This window comes from Hemicordylus capensis, chromosome 5, assembly GCF_027244095.1.
Source record: "Hemicordylus capensis ecotype Gifberg chromosome 5, rHemCap1.1.pri, whole genome shotgun sequence".
NCBI lineage: Eukaryota > Metazoa > Chordata > Lepidosauria > Squamata > Cordylidae > Hemicordylus > Hemicordylus capensis.
The window spans coordinates 128,631,429-128,651,432 of NC_069661.1; the positions used below are offsets into that span (position 1 = coordinate 128,631,429).

Genomic DNA, 20,004 nt, shown 5'->3' on the forward strand with positions numbered 1-20,004 from the left:
CTTGCTATTTAAAAGCCTTAAATTCATTATCACATTTTTCATATTCAGTTTTGTTAATAACTATTTTCCTTTTTTTCATTTTACACACACAAACTAATATAAGCAATGAATCACACAAGACTAGCAAGCAAATTATAAACAAAATACAAACATAATTAGAACTATTAATATCAAATAGGGCACATGAAATATCAATATCATTATAAACAAATGTTTTACATAACATTTAACATAACATCCAGAGCTGCTGAAATAAGAGCATCTCCTTCTCTGTTTTCAGGAAGACCCTCAAGACTTTCCTGTTCTTGCAAGCTTTTAATTGAAATTTTAATAATTTTAATAATTTGTTTTATATTGTTTTTATCATGTTTTATGCATTTTAACCTGTGATTTTAATGTTGGGATTTGTACACCGCCTAGAGATTTACATATCAGCTGGATAGATATCATCTTTAACCTCTCCGGACTAGTATAAGTGGACTTAGAATTGTCAGTAAAATTCAGAAACATAATCTACCTTTCTAATGAACAATTGTTATACTTCATATTCAAAGATGCTTTACTTTGCAAGGATATTTTGTCCCAAATTAGAATTTCCCATATTTTTAGAGACCATTCTCATATTCCTGGTGGTCTTCTCCCACCCGCCCCCAGTTAGAGGCAATTTTAAACTGTACTGATATTAATAGCAACACAATTATTTCCTTCTGCAAATCTGAAAATTTCTCTTAAGTCATTCAGTACAACTGTCTCTGGTTCATGTGGCACATTTCCAGTTGCATCTTTTATATACTGCAAGACCCTGTGCCAAAATGGGCGTATGTGTGGACAAGTCAACCACATATGACAGTATATACCTGTCTCACCACAATTTCTCCAGCATAGAAATATCTTTGAAGGATATAGGTGGGACAAATTTAAATTCAGTTTTAAAGAGAGCTTTATTTCTCCAGAGTTGGATATTGCGGTAAGGTCTTCAATTTCAGTTCAGTCCCCTCCCCAGGAAACACACTGGCCATGTTTGGACATACTGGGAAGCTGGAGGCCCCTTCAGTTTCTGAAGCTGCATGTCCAACCTCGGCAAACCATAGTTAAGGGCAAGTAGAGACCTGTGGTTTCCCTCACCAAACTTCACTCTGTACCTTTGGTCAGAGTGGAGTTTCACCACTCTTAACTCCGGTATAGTGATGCCAGTGCTACAGTTGAATGCTGGCACCACAGTTTGGGCCCTATGGGACCTCCTCCCTCATTCTGGCCCAAGTGGCTGTGCGGGCTGTCCTTCTGTCAAGAAGGAAGCCAGCTCCCCCACCTTTCTGCAGTCTTGCTGGCTGCAGAAAGGCCCCTTTCCCCAACATGCAAACGCAGATGGGAGAGTGTGGGGAGTGGGTGCGGAACTGCAGGTCCATTGGATGTCTGAACCCAGCCACTGTTCGTTGCAAAGAATATGAGGTTACATCTCTTGAAGATAAATTATCGCAGTGGTCCACTGAGCGGATGGAGCAGGAAGCTATACATTGTGGGAGAGTCAGTCAGAAGCACCGGCCGGACTGTATGTCATACTTGGGCTCACAGACCCTCCTGCTCTGACCCCGACATGCCAAAACCCGTGCCCCACCTCTTCACCCCACACTTGCTGTCCTTGCTACTTTTGGCATCAAACTACAGGCTGGCCATCTATGGTGAAAATAAACTGAAAAAATAGATGAAGCAACAATACTTTTCTACCACCTTTTTGAAAGCACTAGAATAACAATCAATCCAACGTCAAGCCATAGTGTGAAAGGCACAGTTGTTTGAAATTTAGCAAGTTATCACAAATCTGTTTGGACTGACTTATTACGTAGCTTAGAAAGAAATGGGAATAATAATCAAGGTTTTTTTCCTAGTCAGAACCAGTGCCAAGCTTGCAATTTCAGTCAAAAAAGCATCCAGATTGACACAAAACACCCTTGGATGTATGCCCATTTAGGTATGTAAAGGTAAAGTGTGCTGTCAAGTAGATTTCGACACCTGGTGCTTGCAGAGCCCTCTTTGGTAGAATACAGGAGGGGTTTGCCATTGCCTCATCCCATGCAGTATGAGATGATGCCTTTCAGCATCTTCCTATATCGCCTCTGCCCGATATAGGTGTTTCCCATAGTTTGGGAAGCATACCAGCGGGGATCCGAACCAGCAACCTTCTGTTAGTTAGTTGGGCTTACATCCAGCAGTCACTGCTTCCCCTAAAGCATCTGGCAAATTACAGTTTGGTGAGAGTGCTGAAAACTAGATGGTAGAGATCCCTAACCCCACCCCTTCGAGAACTTCAGTTGCCAGGTTTCTCTGGAGAGAGGAAATTGCTATTAAATCATTTTAAGTCTGTAGCACAGATAAGTTCTGTTTCACAGATGCCTATGGGACTAGTCAAGCAACATACTGATGGTCTCTGAAAACTTAACAGCTTCAAGACAGAACAGTGCTCAGTTATTAGAATAATTCTGGATCTTCTAGTAAACAAGAATGGCATTCTGGTTGAAATGATGTCTTGGTTTGAGCAAAGGGGCTGAAGGGCTAACGACACTGGCTTTACCCACCGACGTACTCCCCACAAGTTAAAAACAACAACTTGCAAATAGCATTTTAATTCCTGCCCCTCCTCATACAGAACATGAAGAGGCTTTATCAGAGTTACCGTATTTTATGGACTATAAGACTCACTTTTTTCCTCGAAAAATATCCGCCAAAATTCAGGTGCATCTTATATGTTTTAACAGTTTAATATGTTAAAACTCTGAAAAACTGGATTAAAATTAAGGTGCGTCTTATAGTCCGGAGCGTCTTATAGTCCATAAAATACGGTATTCCCTTATACACCATGGCTGTTTCCATCTATTGTCTATCAGGTGGAATCTTTGGCTATTTTAAAATTGCTTATGAAGTATAAAGGGTAATCAGAGCTACTCCTTGTGGCTGCCTCCCATAAGCTGCCATGCTTTCTGCCACAATGCCTTGACAGAGGAGGAGAGCTGGTCTTGTGGTAGCAAGCATGACTTGTCCCCCCTAACTAAGCAGGGTATACCCTGGTTGCATATGAATGGGAGACCCGATGTGTGAGCTCCGTAAGATATTCCCCTTGGGGGATGGGGCCACTCTGGGAAGAGCATCTAGGTTCCAAGTTCCCTCTCTGGCATCTCCAAGATAGGACAAGATTTTTTTTATAAGACAAGATTTTCTTTATTGAACCAACAAACTACCAAAGCATACAGTACGTTGCCTGAAAGAGATTCCTGCCTGCAACCTTGGAGAAGCCGCTGCCAGTCTGTGCAGACAATACCGAGCTAGATGGACCGACAGTCTGACTCGGTATATGGCAGCTTCCTATGCTCCTAATGTGTCATTCCAGGGAGGCAGCTGCTGGGAGTTTTTACACTTTAAAAGCAGTTTACACACACACACACACACACACTCTGCATCCTGTCTGTACACTGCATTTTGAAGGGACCTGTACACAAGTTCATTTTTTTAAAAAATGAACAAAAGTATACATCATTCACATAAAAACATGTACATGTTTACAGATATCTGTACACATGTACAGCTTAATGTCTAAATAGAGTCGTGTTGTGCTGCATTTCCCTGCTTCTGTTCTATATCACTAGTAGTTGATGGTGTGGGCAAGAAAATACAGAGCACCATGATGTCACAATATGACATGTTATTCTACAATATGGAGGGGGTTTAGGCATCTGTCTTGCATTTCCTGCAATGTGTTGTCCTGCCTAGAGATCTAGGATTGGTTGCAACTCCCTGACAAGCATATACTCTGTCACAACCACACACCTCTTGCTATAGGAATATGTGGAATGACCCTTAGGCTCAAGGCAACCCACTTCCTTCCTCACTTAGTGCTGTAATGTGAACAAACCCCTTTCACTGCCATTCCTTTGCAATATTCTGCAAGCTTTCAAATAATAAAAACAGAATTGTGCACTACTTACCTTTTTAGTGGGCATTTTTATTTTAAGAATCTCTGCTTCTCGGCTAAGTACATTCCACGGCGCATGTATTCGAACAAAACTCAATCCTTGGCTCTTATTCTGAAAGATGGAAGGAGTGAAAACATTAAAAATCATGTTGACAGCATTTCCACTGGAGATACTCATGTGAATGTTTACAACACTTTAAAAAAACACACTAAATAAATTACAGGCTGGGTCTTGTGGGGAGGGCAGCAAGGGAGCAATTGCTCCAGGCCCCACACCTGGAACAGGGGGGCATCCAAAGTATGGTTCCTTATTTCAAATGATCAGATCAATCCTTTTCATTCAAGGCAATAAAACTCAGGATAAAGAGATATTTCAGAATTTTGGATTATTATGTTGACATAGGATGTAGCTGCTCACATAGTGTGCAATGATGCACACTCGACAGAATGTAAAGTTTGCACAAGAGTGCTGTTGCAAAGTGCAAAAATTGCACAAAATGAGTTGTCTGACAATGCATCCATTATATATAATGGCCACACTATTGTTTAATTCTGTTTGCACCTTTGTGCTTCTGCAACAGCATTTTTGCACAACTGTGCAAACATTTCATTCCACCACTTATGAAACATTTGTAGTACTGCAGCCAAAGAAAAGAGGGGCTCTAACCAAGGCTCTAACTAAACTATAGATGAAGAAAAACGACAAGCACCAAATACAGATGCAAATGAAGAGACAAAAGTCCCATGGTGCTCTAAACAGGTTTATTTGAGCCCAACACATGTCGGCCAAAGCCTTCTTCAGGGGCAAGATATTATCCAATGTAATCCTGTTACAAAAACACTTCTTTGCTGATCTCTGCAAATGTGCTTCATTAGCCTTGGCTACTCTAAGACATTGTTCCCTGTTTTTGAAGAAGTGTTTTTGTAACAGGGTTACATTGGATTGTATTTTGCCCCTGAATGTGGCTTCGGCTGACATTCTTTGGGCCAATTTAAAAGCCCAAGACTTTTACATTTTTAAAAAGCCTTTAAAGACACACCTGTTCACCTAGGCTTTTAACTGATACTGTTTTGTTTTTAATGTTGTTTTAGAATATTGTTTTTAAAAATTTAAATTGTGGTTTTAAATTGTTATATTTTAAATTTCTTGTTTTTGTTTTTAACTAATGTTTTAATGTTGTTTTTATCCTCTTGTAAACCACCCAGAGACGTAAGTTTTGGGTGGTATAAAAATATGTTAAATAAACAAACAAACCTGTTTACAGCACCGTGGGACTTTTGCCTCTTCATTTGCATCTAACCAAACTCTGCCAGCAAATTTGGAGAATAACACAGTGGCCAACAGACTGGAAGAGGTCAGTATACATACCAATACCAAAGAAAGGAGACTTAACAGATTGTGCAAACCGTCACACAATATCCTTAATTTCACATGCTAGCAAAATAATGCTCAGGATCATCCAATGCAGATTAGAACCCTATGTGGAAAGGGCTTGAACCCTACATTCAAGCTGGTTTCAGAAAAGGCCAAGGAACAAGAGACATTATTGCTGATGCACACTGTATAACTGGGAAAGCCAAAAAATACCCCAAAGAAGTCAATGAGGCGATTTGCATGAGCGAGCAAAACCAGGCGAAGGGAGCCTGACCCAGTTTTGCCTGCTCACAGGTGAGCCCAATGGCTCCATGGCAGCAAGCCCACTTACAGAGCCACCCCCTTAAATGAGCAAGCACCTTAATGCAGCAAGGTTAACCTCGGGTTTTTTGGCTGTGTGTCTGCCACAGCTGCAGCGGACACACTCAGGACGCAGGATCCCAGGAATGCAGGGCAGACTTGACCCCCAGAACTTCCAGGCGAGCTGGGTGTGGGAGTGATGGAACCAAGCTGCTGCTTATCTGGGTGGGTGATTTGCCCACCTGAGGAGGGATTAGTGCTCATCTGCAGGGAGAGCGGGTCAAGCCCACTCTCCCCATAGTACCCTTTCGGCTGTACACACTGATTGTGTATAGAGCCTTACTATGTGCTTCATTGACTACATAAAAGCCTTTGATTGCATCAACCTTGTCAAGTAGTGGAATATCCTTTGGAAAATGGGTCTCCCAGAACATCTCGTTGTTCTCGTGAGAAACCTATACACAGGACAGAAAGCCACAGTCCAGACGGAACATGGTGAAACAGACTGGTTCCAGTTCAGCAAGGGAGTAAGACAAGGCTGTATACGTTCTCCTTATTTATTCAACTTATATGCTGAACATATACTGAGGGAAGCTATATTGGAAGAAGATGAGCGTGGTTTTAATGTTGGAGGAAGAAACATCAATAGCCTGTGCTACGCTGATGATACCAATCTGATGGCGGAGAATGTGGATAATCTACAAGCTCTAGTAATGAAAGTCAAGGAGCACAGTGAAATGATTAACGATTAAATGTAAAGAAGACTAAATTAATGACAACAGGTACAGCAACCAGCCTCAGAATTGATAATGAAGACGTTGAAGAGATGGATAGCTTCTGCCTTTTAGGATCAACCATCAACAGTAAAGCTCTGGTGGGCCACTGTGCGAAACAGGATGCTGGACTAGATGGGCCTTGGGCCTGATCCAGCAGGGCTGTTCTTATGTTCTAAGGATCCAGCAGTCAAGAAATGTGCTACAGACTAGCACTTGGTAGGGTTGCAATGAAGGACTTGAAAAGGATATTTAGATGCCATGACATCTCTATACCTACAAAGATTAGAATTGTTCAGACAATGGTTTTTCCTGTGACACTCAATGGTTGCGAAAGCTGGACTTTGAAGAATCAGGACAGAAAAAGTATTGATGCTTTTGAACTTTGTTGCTGGAGAAGATGATACCATGGACAGCCAGGAAAACAAACAAATGGATCACAGAACAAATCAATCCAGAGTTTTCAATCAGGGCAAAAATGACCAGGCTCAAACTATCATAGTTTGGACACATTATGCGAAAACCGAGCTCCCTTGAGAAGTCCATAATGCTGGGGAAAGTTGAAGGAAAGAGAAGAGGATGACCAGCAGCAAGTTGGATGGACTCAATTGAGATAGCAATGAATGCACCACCTAAAACGCCAAGTTGAAGACAGATCATCCTGAAGAGAATTTATCTATGTGGTCACTAATGAGAGCTGGTCTTGAGGTAGCAAGCATGGCTTGTCCCCATAGCTAAGCAGGGTCTGCCCTGGTTGCATATGAATGGGAGACTTGATGTGTGAGCACTGCAAGATATTCCCCTCAGGGGATGAAGCTGCTCTGGGAAGAGCAGAAGGTTCCAAGTTCCCTCTCTGGCTTCTTCAAGATAGGGCTGAGAGAGATTCCTGCCTGCAACCTTGGAGAAGCCGCTGCCAGTCTGTGAAGACAATACTGATGCCAGACAATACTAATGCCAGTCTGTGAAGACAATACTAAGCTAGATAGACCAATGGTCTGACTCAGTATATGGCAGTTTCCTATGTTCCTATGTTCCTATGACACCAACTTGATGGCGCTTAATCAATCAATCAATCAATCAAATGAACATTCTGCCTCCAGGTCTCTCAGAGTCTTAAGAAGACCCTGATTACAGGAAATAGAAGGTGCAATATATGAAATAAACAGATACCCGAAAAAGGAAGCTGCACATCACAAAATAATTATTATCCTATACCCACATAAAGACACTTAAGGACTACATGTTAAGTATATTTTTATTTGTATCTGAGTTTGCATTTCTGCAAAGGGACACCACTATGCAAAACACTGCACAAGCTCTTGCCAGTCTGTATGGAAAAACAGAGAGGTTAAGCTGTATTGGGCATTAGCAGCAGATATTGTGGTTAATAATGTATGGAGTCATTATGAACAAATGAGGATTTAATATCAAATGATTATATGGAAGGAGGCAACTACTTCTTTTAGGCAGAAATCAATGGTAACATCAATTTTATCCTATATAGGATATTGGCAGGATGATAGACTGTCCAGGAATTCTATGGTTGTGGCAAGCCAGTGGACTGCTTACACTGGTTAACATAATAGTATATGCTCCCAGCAGAAAAGTTAAGGGAGAAAAAAAGAACAACAGAGAACATAGTGGGCATGCACGTGCACACACACACCATTCTCCAAGCAGCCATATTAACACTGTCAACACACACCAGTCAAGGAGCAGCATGCTGATGAGCCTATCAATCAGGTAGAGGAGGAAGCAATCCATGAAGTGATGACAAAATGCCTCCATAACATTATCCCAAAGACAACCTGCCACATAAAGGTATGCCTTAGAGTCCTCCAAAGCAGCAACACCACAAATTGTGGTGCAGGCAACACCATACATTTTTGACTGCATATCACAAACAGAAGGGAGATATTTCATTTGGATGGGGAACATGGGGTATAACAGTGATGCGAGGGGGGAGCTTTTGTGTGCTTTCTACTTCCTAATCTTCCCAACAGGGTCTTGTTTCGCTGCCACCATATATGTTCTCTTAATGATCAAGAATTGTCTTTATTGGTCTCTTCAGCTTTGGTAGCACAGGAAGGCAGGTGTAAGGGTAGACAGAGATAGTCTCCTTGGCTTGCTTACAAAATGGTTCCTTTTAAAGAACAGTACTCTTTCATTTACTTCTGGCTAGGGAGTTTGGTTTTACACACTCTTTCCTCCCAGAGTTCATATATTAATGTTACAACTATCTTTACTCCCCCCCCCCGAACCCTCTCTGGTTCTCCTTAACCAAACTTCTTCCAGGCTGTATCTCAGACACACATTCTGGCCACCTTTGCACATAATGTGAAACCGGAGTTTGCTAAACCGGCGGTTAATTTTTGTAACCATGAATTTGTCCAATTTCAGTCTGGCAACCTCTGGTTTCAGGGTCGGGGAGCCACCCACTCCTTGTCCACCAAGACCACATCCTAGCAAGCTCCATAGCACTAGCATCGCCAGACTATGAGCAAAGCGTCAGAATGCCTGCAGAGTGGAAGCCATTGACCATGATTTTCAAAGGGGTGTGCTGATCTTCAAGGCATGATCGTGCCTTTTTGGAATGAATGGACTGCCCACCCTCGGCAGGGAAAGGACACTTAAATCCAGTTAAATGGCATGCAAGCCCTTCTTCTGACAGCAGTTGCACCACTGCTGGGGATGTGTGAACCAGCTTGAAATCAAGCTGGTTCACACTCAGTATGCCCTTGAGTGGCAATGGGTGGGGGGCAGTCAAATGGCAAGTGGAGCCAAGCCCCCACCTTGTGAGCTGGCTCAATGGTATACCAGCAAGGATTCCCCTTTAAGGGCTACTAATCTCTTGGCTACTAATCTGCCTTTCTAGTACTCAATGCCTCCTTCTGCACTGTATTTGGTTTGAAGACCCATTTGCATTCTACTGACTTTCTTCCGGGATATCCAAGTATCCAAGTTTTATTTTTGTGTAGAGATTCTATCTCTTCTTCTGCAGCTTTTCTTAAACTTTTAGCTTCATAAGAACAAGAACAGCCCTGCTGGATCAGGCACATGTCCCATCTAGTCCAGCATCCTGTTTCACACAGTGGCCCATCAAATGCCTCTGGGGAGCCCACAAGCAAGAGCAGGGGCATCTCTAGGGAACAGGGGCTCTTGTTCACCTCTCTCCCCGGCAGCCCCTCGGAGTGAGGGAGATAATTAAGAAAATAGGGAGGGGTGGAACTGGGGGACTCAGGAGCTGGGTAGGTTCTTTGAACCCATCTGCTCAATTATGGCTACACCCCTGATAAAGAGGCAAGAAGCCCACAGGCAAGAGGTTGGACCGGGTCTCACGATCCATGAGACCCAGTTTTGGGAAGTGAGCGGGAAGAGAGCCCTGGGTGGCCAGATTGGCCGCCCACACGATGCCCGGCTCTGAGACGGAGACGGAGGGGGCTGGGGATCTTGGGGGCCACGCGGCCCCCAGATGCCCCAGTATGCCCTGTGCGAGTGCACAGGGCATACTGGGGAGACCCCCGAACCAGGAGGCTGCTTTTAAGCCAGTCAGTCAGTCAGTCATGTTTATTTACGGTCATAGACCAAAATTTACATACATAATAATACACGTAATATAGTAATAATATATACATAATATAATCAGGAACATGGACTCATCCTAATCAGCAATTTCCCGTTAGCATAATCTGATTTACCATCTGTTGTCTAGCCTTCTTAGCTGCCTCACAGAACTTAGCAACTTTAAATGTTACTTCCTCCTTCTGATCTGAGAGCAGATAGTTGACGTAAAATGCATCTGTATGCCCTGGGAAATCAGTCAGTAAGGAGGAAATATAACAAGTTCGTAAGTCCCTATAAAAAAGACAGCGGAGTAAGATATGAAAGATAGACTCCTGTTCTCCAGAGCCACAAGGACATAGTCTCTGTTCTTTTGGGATCCCTCTAAATTTACCTTCTAATTCAGCTGAAGGTAGCACATTAAATCTGGCCAATGTAAACATCCTGCGATATTTAGTGATAGTAATCTTACCCAGGTAATTCGCAGGTTTAGTATTATACATTTGTAAACCTAGGAAAACTTCTTTAGAGATTAAAGATCGATCAGTCTGCATTTCCATATCATAGATCCGCTGCTTTAATATCAGTCTCGCGTGACAAAAACCCATTTCTAATAGACCATCCAGGCTAAAGCCATATAAACTTATTTGGCGAGATATTGACTGCTTCCAGCTAGAATTAAATTTATCAGTAAAAATTAAGTGAGCAAGGCCTGTAGAAAAGAAAGACAATCTCAACCAGAAGCTGAGAATGGAAAACCACATCCGGGCTTCCATCTTAGGCATGCCAGTTTCCATCCTCAATATTACATTGGGAACACATCTAGGGATCTGTAGAATAGATCTCAGAAACTTTGTCTGAACTATCTCTAGTGGAGTGCAGTTAGTATACGGGCCCAACTGCGACCCATAAAGCAACTGAGAGCAGGCTTTAGCTGTAAATAACTTAAGGGCAGCTGGTACAAATTGAGCCCCATCTTGGTGGAAATATGATTTTAAGCCTCCCAGCTAGGGGTCTACTTCCAAGTAGCCATGGTATGGAGCCACGCCGCGGCTACTCACGAGTAGATAGCCCGGGTTTGTGGAGCACTCGCTCCGCAAACCCGGGCTAAGGGGCAGGCTACAGGAGCAGGTTATCTGCTCCAAAACTACCGGGTTCGACTGTGAGCCCGGTGGTTCTTACGATCACAAAAATCAGGCTAGGATTTTCCTAGCCTGATTTTTGTGATCGTAAGAATAGCCCCGTTGCTCCCCTGTAAATGGTATTTAGAGGCATCTTGCCTCTGAGACTAGAGAAGGCCTATTGCTAACAGACTAGTTGTGTAGGAATTTTGTTATTCCTGATTATACTGGGTCCGACCAGCTGTTTGCCTACTGCCCAGAAAATGAACACACTCCAGAAATCAAATTAACATTTTATTTGAGTTACATTAAATAGGTTAAAGGAGCAACTCTTAAGAAGTGTAAACATATTAAGGAATTCAGTAGGCATATCACCAAATATATTGAATTAGTCTGGAAATCAGTTTCAGCCACACAAAGGATAGCACTCAAAACAGGAGACCCAGCAAAAATTAAAAGAAAGAAAAAAATCAAAAGAACTATAGCCAGACCCTGAAGCCCAAAGCTAGGAAAAATGGAAAAAAGGAGACAATCCCAAAAGGAGAGGCAAATCCCCCCAAAGAGAGAAAGGTGCCTCCAAAAGGGAAAAGTCCCCCAAAGGGGAGAAACGTCTCTCAATCAAATCCATGGCCTAAACATTTATAATCTTTTATCATAGAGGAGTGTCGTCCCTCCCAAGAGGGTCACTTGGAGTTTGATAGCCATGTCTAATTACAAGGTACCACCCATCTTGATTAGAAAGATATCATTTTAGAATGATTAGGTATTGATCGATATTGCCTTGTGTGAAAAAAATCATCTGACTTACATAGCTTGTATATTTGGATTATATGATCTCACTGTCACTGTATAAGAGCATTATCCTATTAGCATTTTCAGTCCCCTTCCTAAAGATCCCTAGAATGGATTTGCCTTTTTCACAGCTGCTGTGCACTGAGTTGACACTTTCAATGAGCTGTCCACAACCCCAAGATCTCTCTCCTGGTCAGTCACTGACAGCTCAGAACCCATCAGTGTATATGTGAAGTTGGGGTTTGGTTTTTTTGGCCCCAGTATGCATCACTTTACACTTATTTACACTGAACTGCATTTGTCATTTTGTTGCCCACTTATCCAGTTTGGAGAGATCCTTTTGGCGCTCCTCACAATCTGTTGTGGATTTCACTACTCAAAATAGTTTCATGTCATCTGCAAATTTGACCACTTCGCCAGTTACTCCACCCCAAGTTCTAGGGTATTCATGAATAAATTAAAAAGCACTGGTCCCCATACTGGGGGACCCCCCGCCACTTATTTCTTCCCTCCATTGAGAAAACTGTCCATTTATTCCTACCCTCTGTTTCCTGTCCTTCAACAAGTTACCAATCTACACATGAACCTGTCTCCTTATCCCATGACTGCTAAGTTTACTCAAGAGTCTTTGGTGGGGAACTTTGTCGAAAGTATACTATGACGTCTGTAATTCATTCAGCACTATTACCTCTCAGCTATAGTCTCATTCAGGACTATTACTTCTCAGCTATGAGGATTTACTTCAAGCAATTTGGCACTACAAGCATTACATCAGCTTCTGTCAAGAATGATATTTTTTAGTTTGAAGAGCTTTTCATTAGCCCACATTGTCTGTATTTACATTATCTCTGTATTGTTGATGCCTTTTGCGGTCTGAGGATCAGATTATACTTGGAGTATTTTTTTACCCTTTACATGTGTATACTGCATTTTTCATATTTTGACCTGTCCAGGGTTGTTCACGGGTTTGGGTTTGTATTCATTGACTTGTTATCCGTGATTCCCTGTTCTTTATCTTTGTTAGTGCCCGTCAACAAGCATAGCTTCCATCAATGGAAGATATGGCAAGGCCTTCTGGACATAACCTCCCTTAAGGAATAACATAAAAGTTAATTTGCACCTCATTAATGTTGATTAATTCTACAGGGGAAACAGTTCCCATTGCCAAATCTCCAAACTGTATATTTGCTTCCTTGCTGAATTTCTACCCATCACACACAGTTGATAAAACCACAGGAGCTTCTAAAGTACTGTCCACTCCCCCACATGATTCTGCCGGTTTGTTAAATTCATCATAAGAGGCCCTTCTCAATGTTCACCACAGCTTCAGAGATTAAGAAGGTGGTGACCAGGAATGGGGCCTTCTCTGTGGGGCTGCCCCAAATTCTGGAATATTCTGCCCATGGTTGCTCATTAGGCTCCAGACTAAGACTTTTCTGCTTGCACAGGCTTTCATCTGCAGTTCTGAGGTATTTTAACGGCTGCTGTTTTTACTGCTGTTTTGCTTATTGACTGTATTTGTAATATATCTGTGCATCAAATCAAACTGATAATCAAGTCTGAGGAAATGCAAGTCCTATCCGAGTATTTTTCACTGGAAACTATTCCAGTGAAAAATGTCTTCAATACAAACCAAATCATATTGTTATTGTATCAGACCATCCCCTGCATTGTGTGCATGATACAAGAATGGACTGATTCATTATTGGTATCAGGCCAATAATTCATCCCATGCACAGCCCTAAATTTTAATGTTTTAAAAAATCACATTTTTGTAAGCAATCCTGAAATTGTTAAATTAAAAGGCAAGATGTACATTTCTGAATAAAATAGAATAGGTGTGCAGAGACAGCTGAAGACATTTGATGCTTGAGGCAGAACACCCAAATGGTGTCCGCCTCCCTAGGTAAAAATATAAAAATAAATGAAGTAGCCGACATTTTGTTGCTTCTGAGTTGTGCCCTCCAAATCTGCATCCCCCAGCCAAATGGTAGTATAAGGCTGGAATTGCCACTATGACACTTCACTTCTAAGTTTTAAGGACTGAAGCTAGTGTGATGTAGTGGTTAAAGAGGTGGACTTTGACCTGGAATACCCAGATTCAAGTTCCCACTCATCCACAAAGCTCACTGAGTGACCTTGGGGCAGTCATTGTCTCTCAGCCTAACTTGCCTCACAGCAATGTTGTAGGGGGTAAAACAGGAGGAGGAGCACATAAGCTCCTCAGAGGAAAGGTAGGGTTTTTAAACAAACAAACAAACAAACAAACAAACAAACAAACACCATTATGCCTGGGATCCAAAGAGTTATTTTGTCTGACCTGAGGACTTGGATACGGACAGTAGAATTTATTATTTCTCCCCACCTTTTAGACAGAAGGCACCTACCTGCCATCCTCTCTCAAGCCATATCACAAAATATTTCTCTAGTCAACTCATAGGTTTGCAATGAAGCACTGGGTGTGGGGTGCTTGTTGGTTCAGAAACATTATTCTAAAGTTCCTTTGGAAGCACGAAACTAGTCATATTTCCTTACAAGAAATGAATTTGCATTTACAGGAAAGAAGGTGAGAAAAAGAAATAATTAATAGTTTCCTTGGAGTGGCTATGCTTTTCCTTACATCACCAAAAGACATACAAATGGGCATACAGAAAACTAGATTAGAGCTATCTTTGGATTTCTAGAGGCCCAAGGAACAGCATTGTTAAAATACAATGAACATCTTGAAAATGTGGACTCTTACTAAGATCAGGCCTATTGGGATATGGCAAAATATTACTTACATGATATTGCCATGGTTATAACAGCAACATTTGAAGTGCATGCTTTAATTATTGTTTTGTTTGGAATTAAACCTATAATTTATTTAAATCAAGGCAGGGATCGCCTCTGTCCTTTACTTACTCTACTCTGTAAAACACCATGATGACACAATCATCATAATCATAACTGGCACATTGCTAATGTTTATTTCCTTGCTCATTGGGGACATAGCTCGGTGACAGAGCAATGTTTCATGTGCAGGGGTTCTTCAGTTCAGTCCTCAGCATCTCCAGGGAAGAGGCTCTCTGGCAGCTAGGCTGAAAAGACCCTTGTCAGAGGCAATGGAATCCTGCATCCAGTCAAGATAGACCAGGGCTGCACAACTTTGGCCCTCCAGCTGTTGTTGAACTACAACTCCCATCATCCCCAGCCATAGTGGCCAATAATCAAGGATACTAATGTAATCCATGCTGTTACTACTAGCCTTATTAACAATAATGTTAAAGAATCAAGACAGAAAACACATTCTTAATCTGGTAAATAATGGGCATGGTGAGTTCCTCTCCCTCTTTCCTTAACTAACATGTGGGGCATGCTCCGTAGGCTTTTCAGAAGCTTCTGGGAGCTTGTTAAAGAAACAAGCACAGAAGGGAACTACCCCAGCAGATGCAGAAGGAGGCCTGCAAATATTTCATTTTATGGGCCTGTCTCTATTTGTTACAAGTAATGAAGAGAGTGAGCTGGGTCTCACGTAGACACGGTTTGGGGCGCTGAGTGGGGAGAGTGGGCTAAGCCTGCTCTCCCTGCACATGAGCATGGCTGGAGCCCTGGACAGCCAGATTGGCTGCCCACAGGATTGTTGGCTCCATGACAGAGCAGGCAGGGGCTGGGGGAATGGTGGCCGATTGGCCCCCAGAAACGCAAAAGGCATGCTGGTGAGACCCCCGGAGCCGGGAGTCAGCTTTTCGCCTACCCTCTGGGGGTCTCCTCGTGAGTAGCCAGCTACTAAAAAAAAAACCACGGGTTTTAGTAGTGGGCTACTTAGGTGGGTTAACCACCTGGGAGCCATCGGGCTCACCTGCGAGCCCAGTGGCTCCCATGATCAGGCAAAATCGGGCTAGGCTCTCCTAGCCCAATTTTGCCTGATCGTGAGAATAGCCCCAGTATCTCTCTCAGGAATGGGGGCAAGTTGTCTTGTGTTGGGGAGTATTTTAAATTTGGGAGTAAGTTGGGCTTCATTTGGAAGCTTAATCTTGAGTAAAGTGTAGTATTGTAAAATTATGTTGCTGTTATGTATATAACTTTGTTGAAGTATATGTATTTGGAAAGAGAAGCTTCTGGTAACTTATTACAGAAACAAGCAAAGAAGGGAGCTACCCCAGATCAGATGCAGAAGGAGGCCTGCAAATATTTCATTTTATGGGCCTTTCTCTATTTGTTACAGGGGCCGCATTCGCACATAACACCAAACTGGAGTTAAATGTGGCCAAGGTTCGGACTCCAGTATATCCAAATGCACGAAACCACAGTTCCAGCCTGAAAATGACCTCCAGTTTGCTTTGGCAAACTCAAAAGTGAACCTTAGGTTATCTCTAAGGTTCGCTGTCAAGACCTGAGGCTTGGCCGCTGAAGCATTACATCCAACTCCTGGCACAGCTATAACCCAGGTTTTGCTCCTATTTTCAAACCACAATAATAGAGGCAGTGGCAAAGACCTATACAACAATGTGACTGCTCCAAACCTTCCACATTTCTCACTGGCAGCCTCTCGGAGAACCAGCTCCATCCCTCTTGTCAGCTATGCAGCTACAGAGTTTCAGGCTACAGTGATGATGCTATGCCCCATCCAGACAGGGATGTTGCCATGCCCCATCCAGGATGGTCAACCTGTCACGCTGCACAGTTGCTCAGGGATATCCCCTCTTCCCACTCTGTTCCCTACTCCCCCCACCTGGCAAGCAGTAGGGGAAGGGCATGGGATGACAGGACAGACACTAAGTGCTTTGTTCCCCAAGCAGGGAGCAAAAGTGATGTATGTTCACAAGCACAAACATTCCAAATGGCAACATAAGTGGGGTGCCCATCTCAGTGCTGGGAGGGGAGCAACTGGCTGGGGTGGGAGGGGACCCAGGGTCAGGTATAAAAGGCAGACCCAAGCAGGGGACCTGGAGCAGCAAAGTTCTATTTTTTCACATATAAGTTAGGGAAGGGGCCCCTGGCCCTTTCCCCTTAGGAGTTATCAGTCCTTAGGCTTACTCATGAGAAGAGCCATCCGGGAGAATGCATTTAAAATACATGAGATGGTACCCTAATTGAACTAGGTGGTACTCTCGGTGCATGCTGCAAAATTATCTCAGGGCTTTCCTTAGAGAGCCCTGGTGGGGTGCGGGACCCGAGGCAAAGCAGCCAGTGCAGGGCCCCCTTCCCTTTAATTCTAATGTGGGCTAAAAGAACAGGGTTCAGAGTGTTTGCCCTGCTTGCCATGCCCTAATGACAGCCCTTATCCCACAAAACACTCTCTCACAAGAATGGCAGCCTATGGGGACTTGATACCGAGTCAGGATGTTCCATGCAACAAAGCTGCGAGGACAGGTACTTGGACAAGTGTTGTCCTGGTCTCAGCAATTGCCGCCAAGCTGCTGTCAAACTCTGCACCCTGCCAGCCCACCTGCCCATGTGGAGATGTGCACCCTTGCCCATGAACCTGAGGGGTGAGCCCACTGTCCCGGGGCTGCAGGAGCTGGGGCTTTCCTCTCCCGGGAATCCCCATGCCCGGCATATGGCACAAAGCTGGACTGAGCCTAGGAATTTTGAATGGGTTTAAAAGTATCTTAAAGGTATCCCCTGTACCTACACCATCTACACAAGCAGGTATGCCTTGCACACCAGAGGGACAAATGCCCCCCTCATGGCAGGCCACTGAGGTCAGTATGGGTAAGCCAAAATCTTTCTTCAAACATATGGCCACCTGACCCAGGGTGCACAGCCCAGGCATGAGAGTGCCAGGCCATGGGGACACCACCATACAACACATGAAAAGGACCATCAGAGGGGAGGGGAGGGGATAGAATTGCCAAGCAAATTCCGTCATGATGCCTGACAGCAAAATATTCCCTTCTCCCATGGATACCTCCCTCATGAGAGTGTCAGGCCATGGAGGCTCTACATAGAGCCATGTTGCTGCATAGAGGGAAGCCGTGGGGAGAGACTACTTTCCTTGTCTTTGTTAAAAGCTGCTGTGGAAATGTACTCCCTGCCAGCCAATCCACCCATGCTGACATGTGTGCTCTTGCCAATGCCTAAGAACAGCCACTCCACTGTCCCAGGGTAGCTAGAGAATGGGGGCTCCACTCTCCCATGTTTCCCACACCCGCAGATCTATATGCAGCATGACGCTGGAACAAGACCTTGGATTCTTGTCCCAGTGTCTCCCCACTCCCCTCTGCACACACATCCAGGCCATGGCACATGGATCATCTAGATGTGCTTTGGGTGCATGAAAGTCTCCACAGGGGATGAGGGTAGGGGGGTTTAGGGGGATCTGTTCTATTTTTTACCATTGAGCATTGAGGGCCCACTTTCATGTGTTGGTGGGTGTGTGGGCTGGCTCAGTTTGTGAGCTCACAGTCTGTAGGTGGGGCAAAGCCCTTATATGGGCACAGCCTTCCCCAGCAGAATGATCCCCTCATGAGAGGGTGAGCCTGCTTGGCAGCAAGCTGCTATGTAGTGGATTTCAGCTGGGTCTGCGTGGACTGCTTTGCTGGGGTCACCGGACACCATCCAAGGTTATGGTGGGTCATAGCACACAGCATCCTTTGTTTTATTTATTTAACACATTTGTATACCGCCCAAAATGCAAGTCTCTGGGTGGTTTACAACAAAACAATAAAAGCAACAGATAAAAAGATTAAAACATTACAACAATTAACATTTAAAAAGTTAAAACTATTAAAAACACTATTAAATCAATATCTAATTAAAATCCTGGGTGAACAAATGCATCTTGACTGCCTTTTTAAAAGTAGTAAGAGATGAGGAGGCTCTTATTTCAGCAGGAAGTGTGTTCCAAAGCCTCAGGGCAGCAATGGAGAAGGCCTGTCTCGAGTAGCCACCAGCTGAGCCAGTGAAAACTGCAGACGAACATCTCCAGATGATCTCAATGAGCGGTGTGGTTCATAGGGAGGAAGACGTTCTCTTAAATACCCAGGTCCCAAGCTGTTTAGGGCTTTATAGGTTATAACCAAAACCTTGTATTTTGCCTGGAAACTTATTGGCAAACCGAGTAGATCTTTTAAGGTAGGAGTGGTATGGTCTCTCTCAGATGAACCAGAGACCAACCTGGTTGCTGCATTCTGGACCAAAATGCAGTTTCCAGATTATGTACAAAGGCAGCCCCACATAGAGTGCATTTTAGTAATCAAGTCTGGAAGTGCATTGCAGTAGTCAAGTCTGGAGTAGCTGATGTACTACTGTTCTGAGGTCATATCACTCAAGAAACGGACACAACTAGTGTATCAGCAGAAGCTGATAAAAGGCACCTCTGGACACTGCCTCAACCTGGGACACCAGGGAGAGGTTTGTGTCCAGAAGCACCCACAGATTGAGTACCTGTTCCTTCTGGGGAAGTATGAGCCCATCCAGACCTGGCAGATCAAAATCATCTCCCGAGATCTGACCCCACACAATAAGTACCTCCATCTTATCTGGATTCAGCCTCAACTTGTTACCTCTCATTCATCCCATCACGTCCTCCAGGCAGGCATTTAGGGAGGTTATGCCTTCTCCTGATGATGTTGACATGGAGAAAAAGATTTGGGTGTCATCAACATACTGATAACACCCTGCACCAAATCTCCCGATGATCTCTTCCAGCGATTTCATGTAGATGTTAAACAACATCAGAGACAATATGGAGCCCTGAGGGACACCATACAAAAGTTCAGATTTTGAAGAACAGTCTCTAAGGGACACCATCTGGAATCTTCACGAGAGGTAAGAGTGGAACCAACGCAAAGCAGTGCCTCCCACCCCCAACCCCCTCAGATGCTTCCAGAAGGATACTATGGTCAATAGTACCAAAAGTTACCAAGAAGTCCAAAAGGACTAACAGAGTCACACTTCCTCTGTCAATTCCCAATTGGAGATCATCCATCAGGCCGACCAAGGCTGTCGCCACCCCATAGCACCCCCCCTCTCTCTCCCCCTCCCTCCAATATTACGTATGTGTGGTATGGACATTGCTATATGTGCATCCTCAGGGGTGCTGAAGAGAACTGAGTATTTTCTTATTAGACGGTTGTATAATTGAGGGCTATGGTATAGTAGCAGCAAGATTACTGTTTATGTTGTAACTTT

The 20,004-nt window shown here is 43.7% G+C and overlaps 1 protein-coding gene across 1 annotated transcript in view; it reads right to left on the reverse strand.

Annotated features, from left to right (window-relative positions):
• The window catches only part of ANO2 (anoctamin 2), a 277,547-nt gene that overhangs the window by 228,923 nt on the left and 28,620 nt on the right, over positions 1–20,004 (reverse strand). Inside the window, exon 2 of the mRNA XM_053256041.1 lies at positions 3,978–4,076. Coding sequence (XP_053112016.1) covers positions 3,978–4,076 — 99 coding nt within the window. The remainder of the gene's footprint in view (positions 1–3,977; positions 4,077–20,004) is intronic.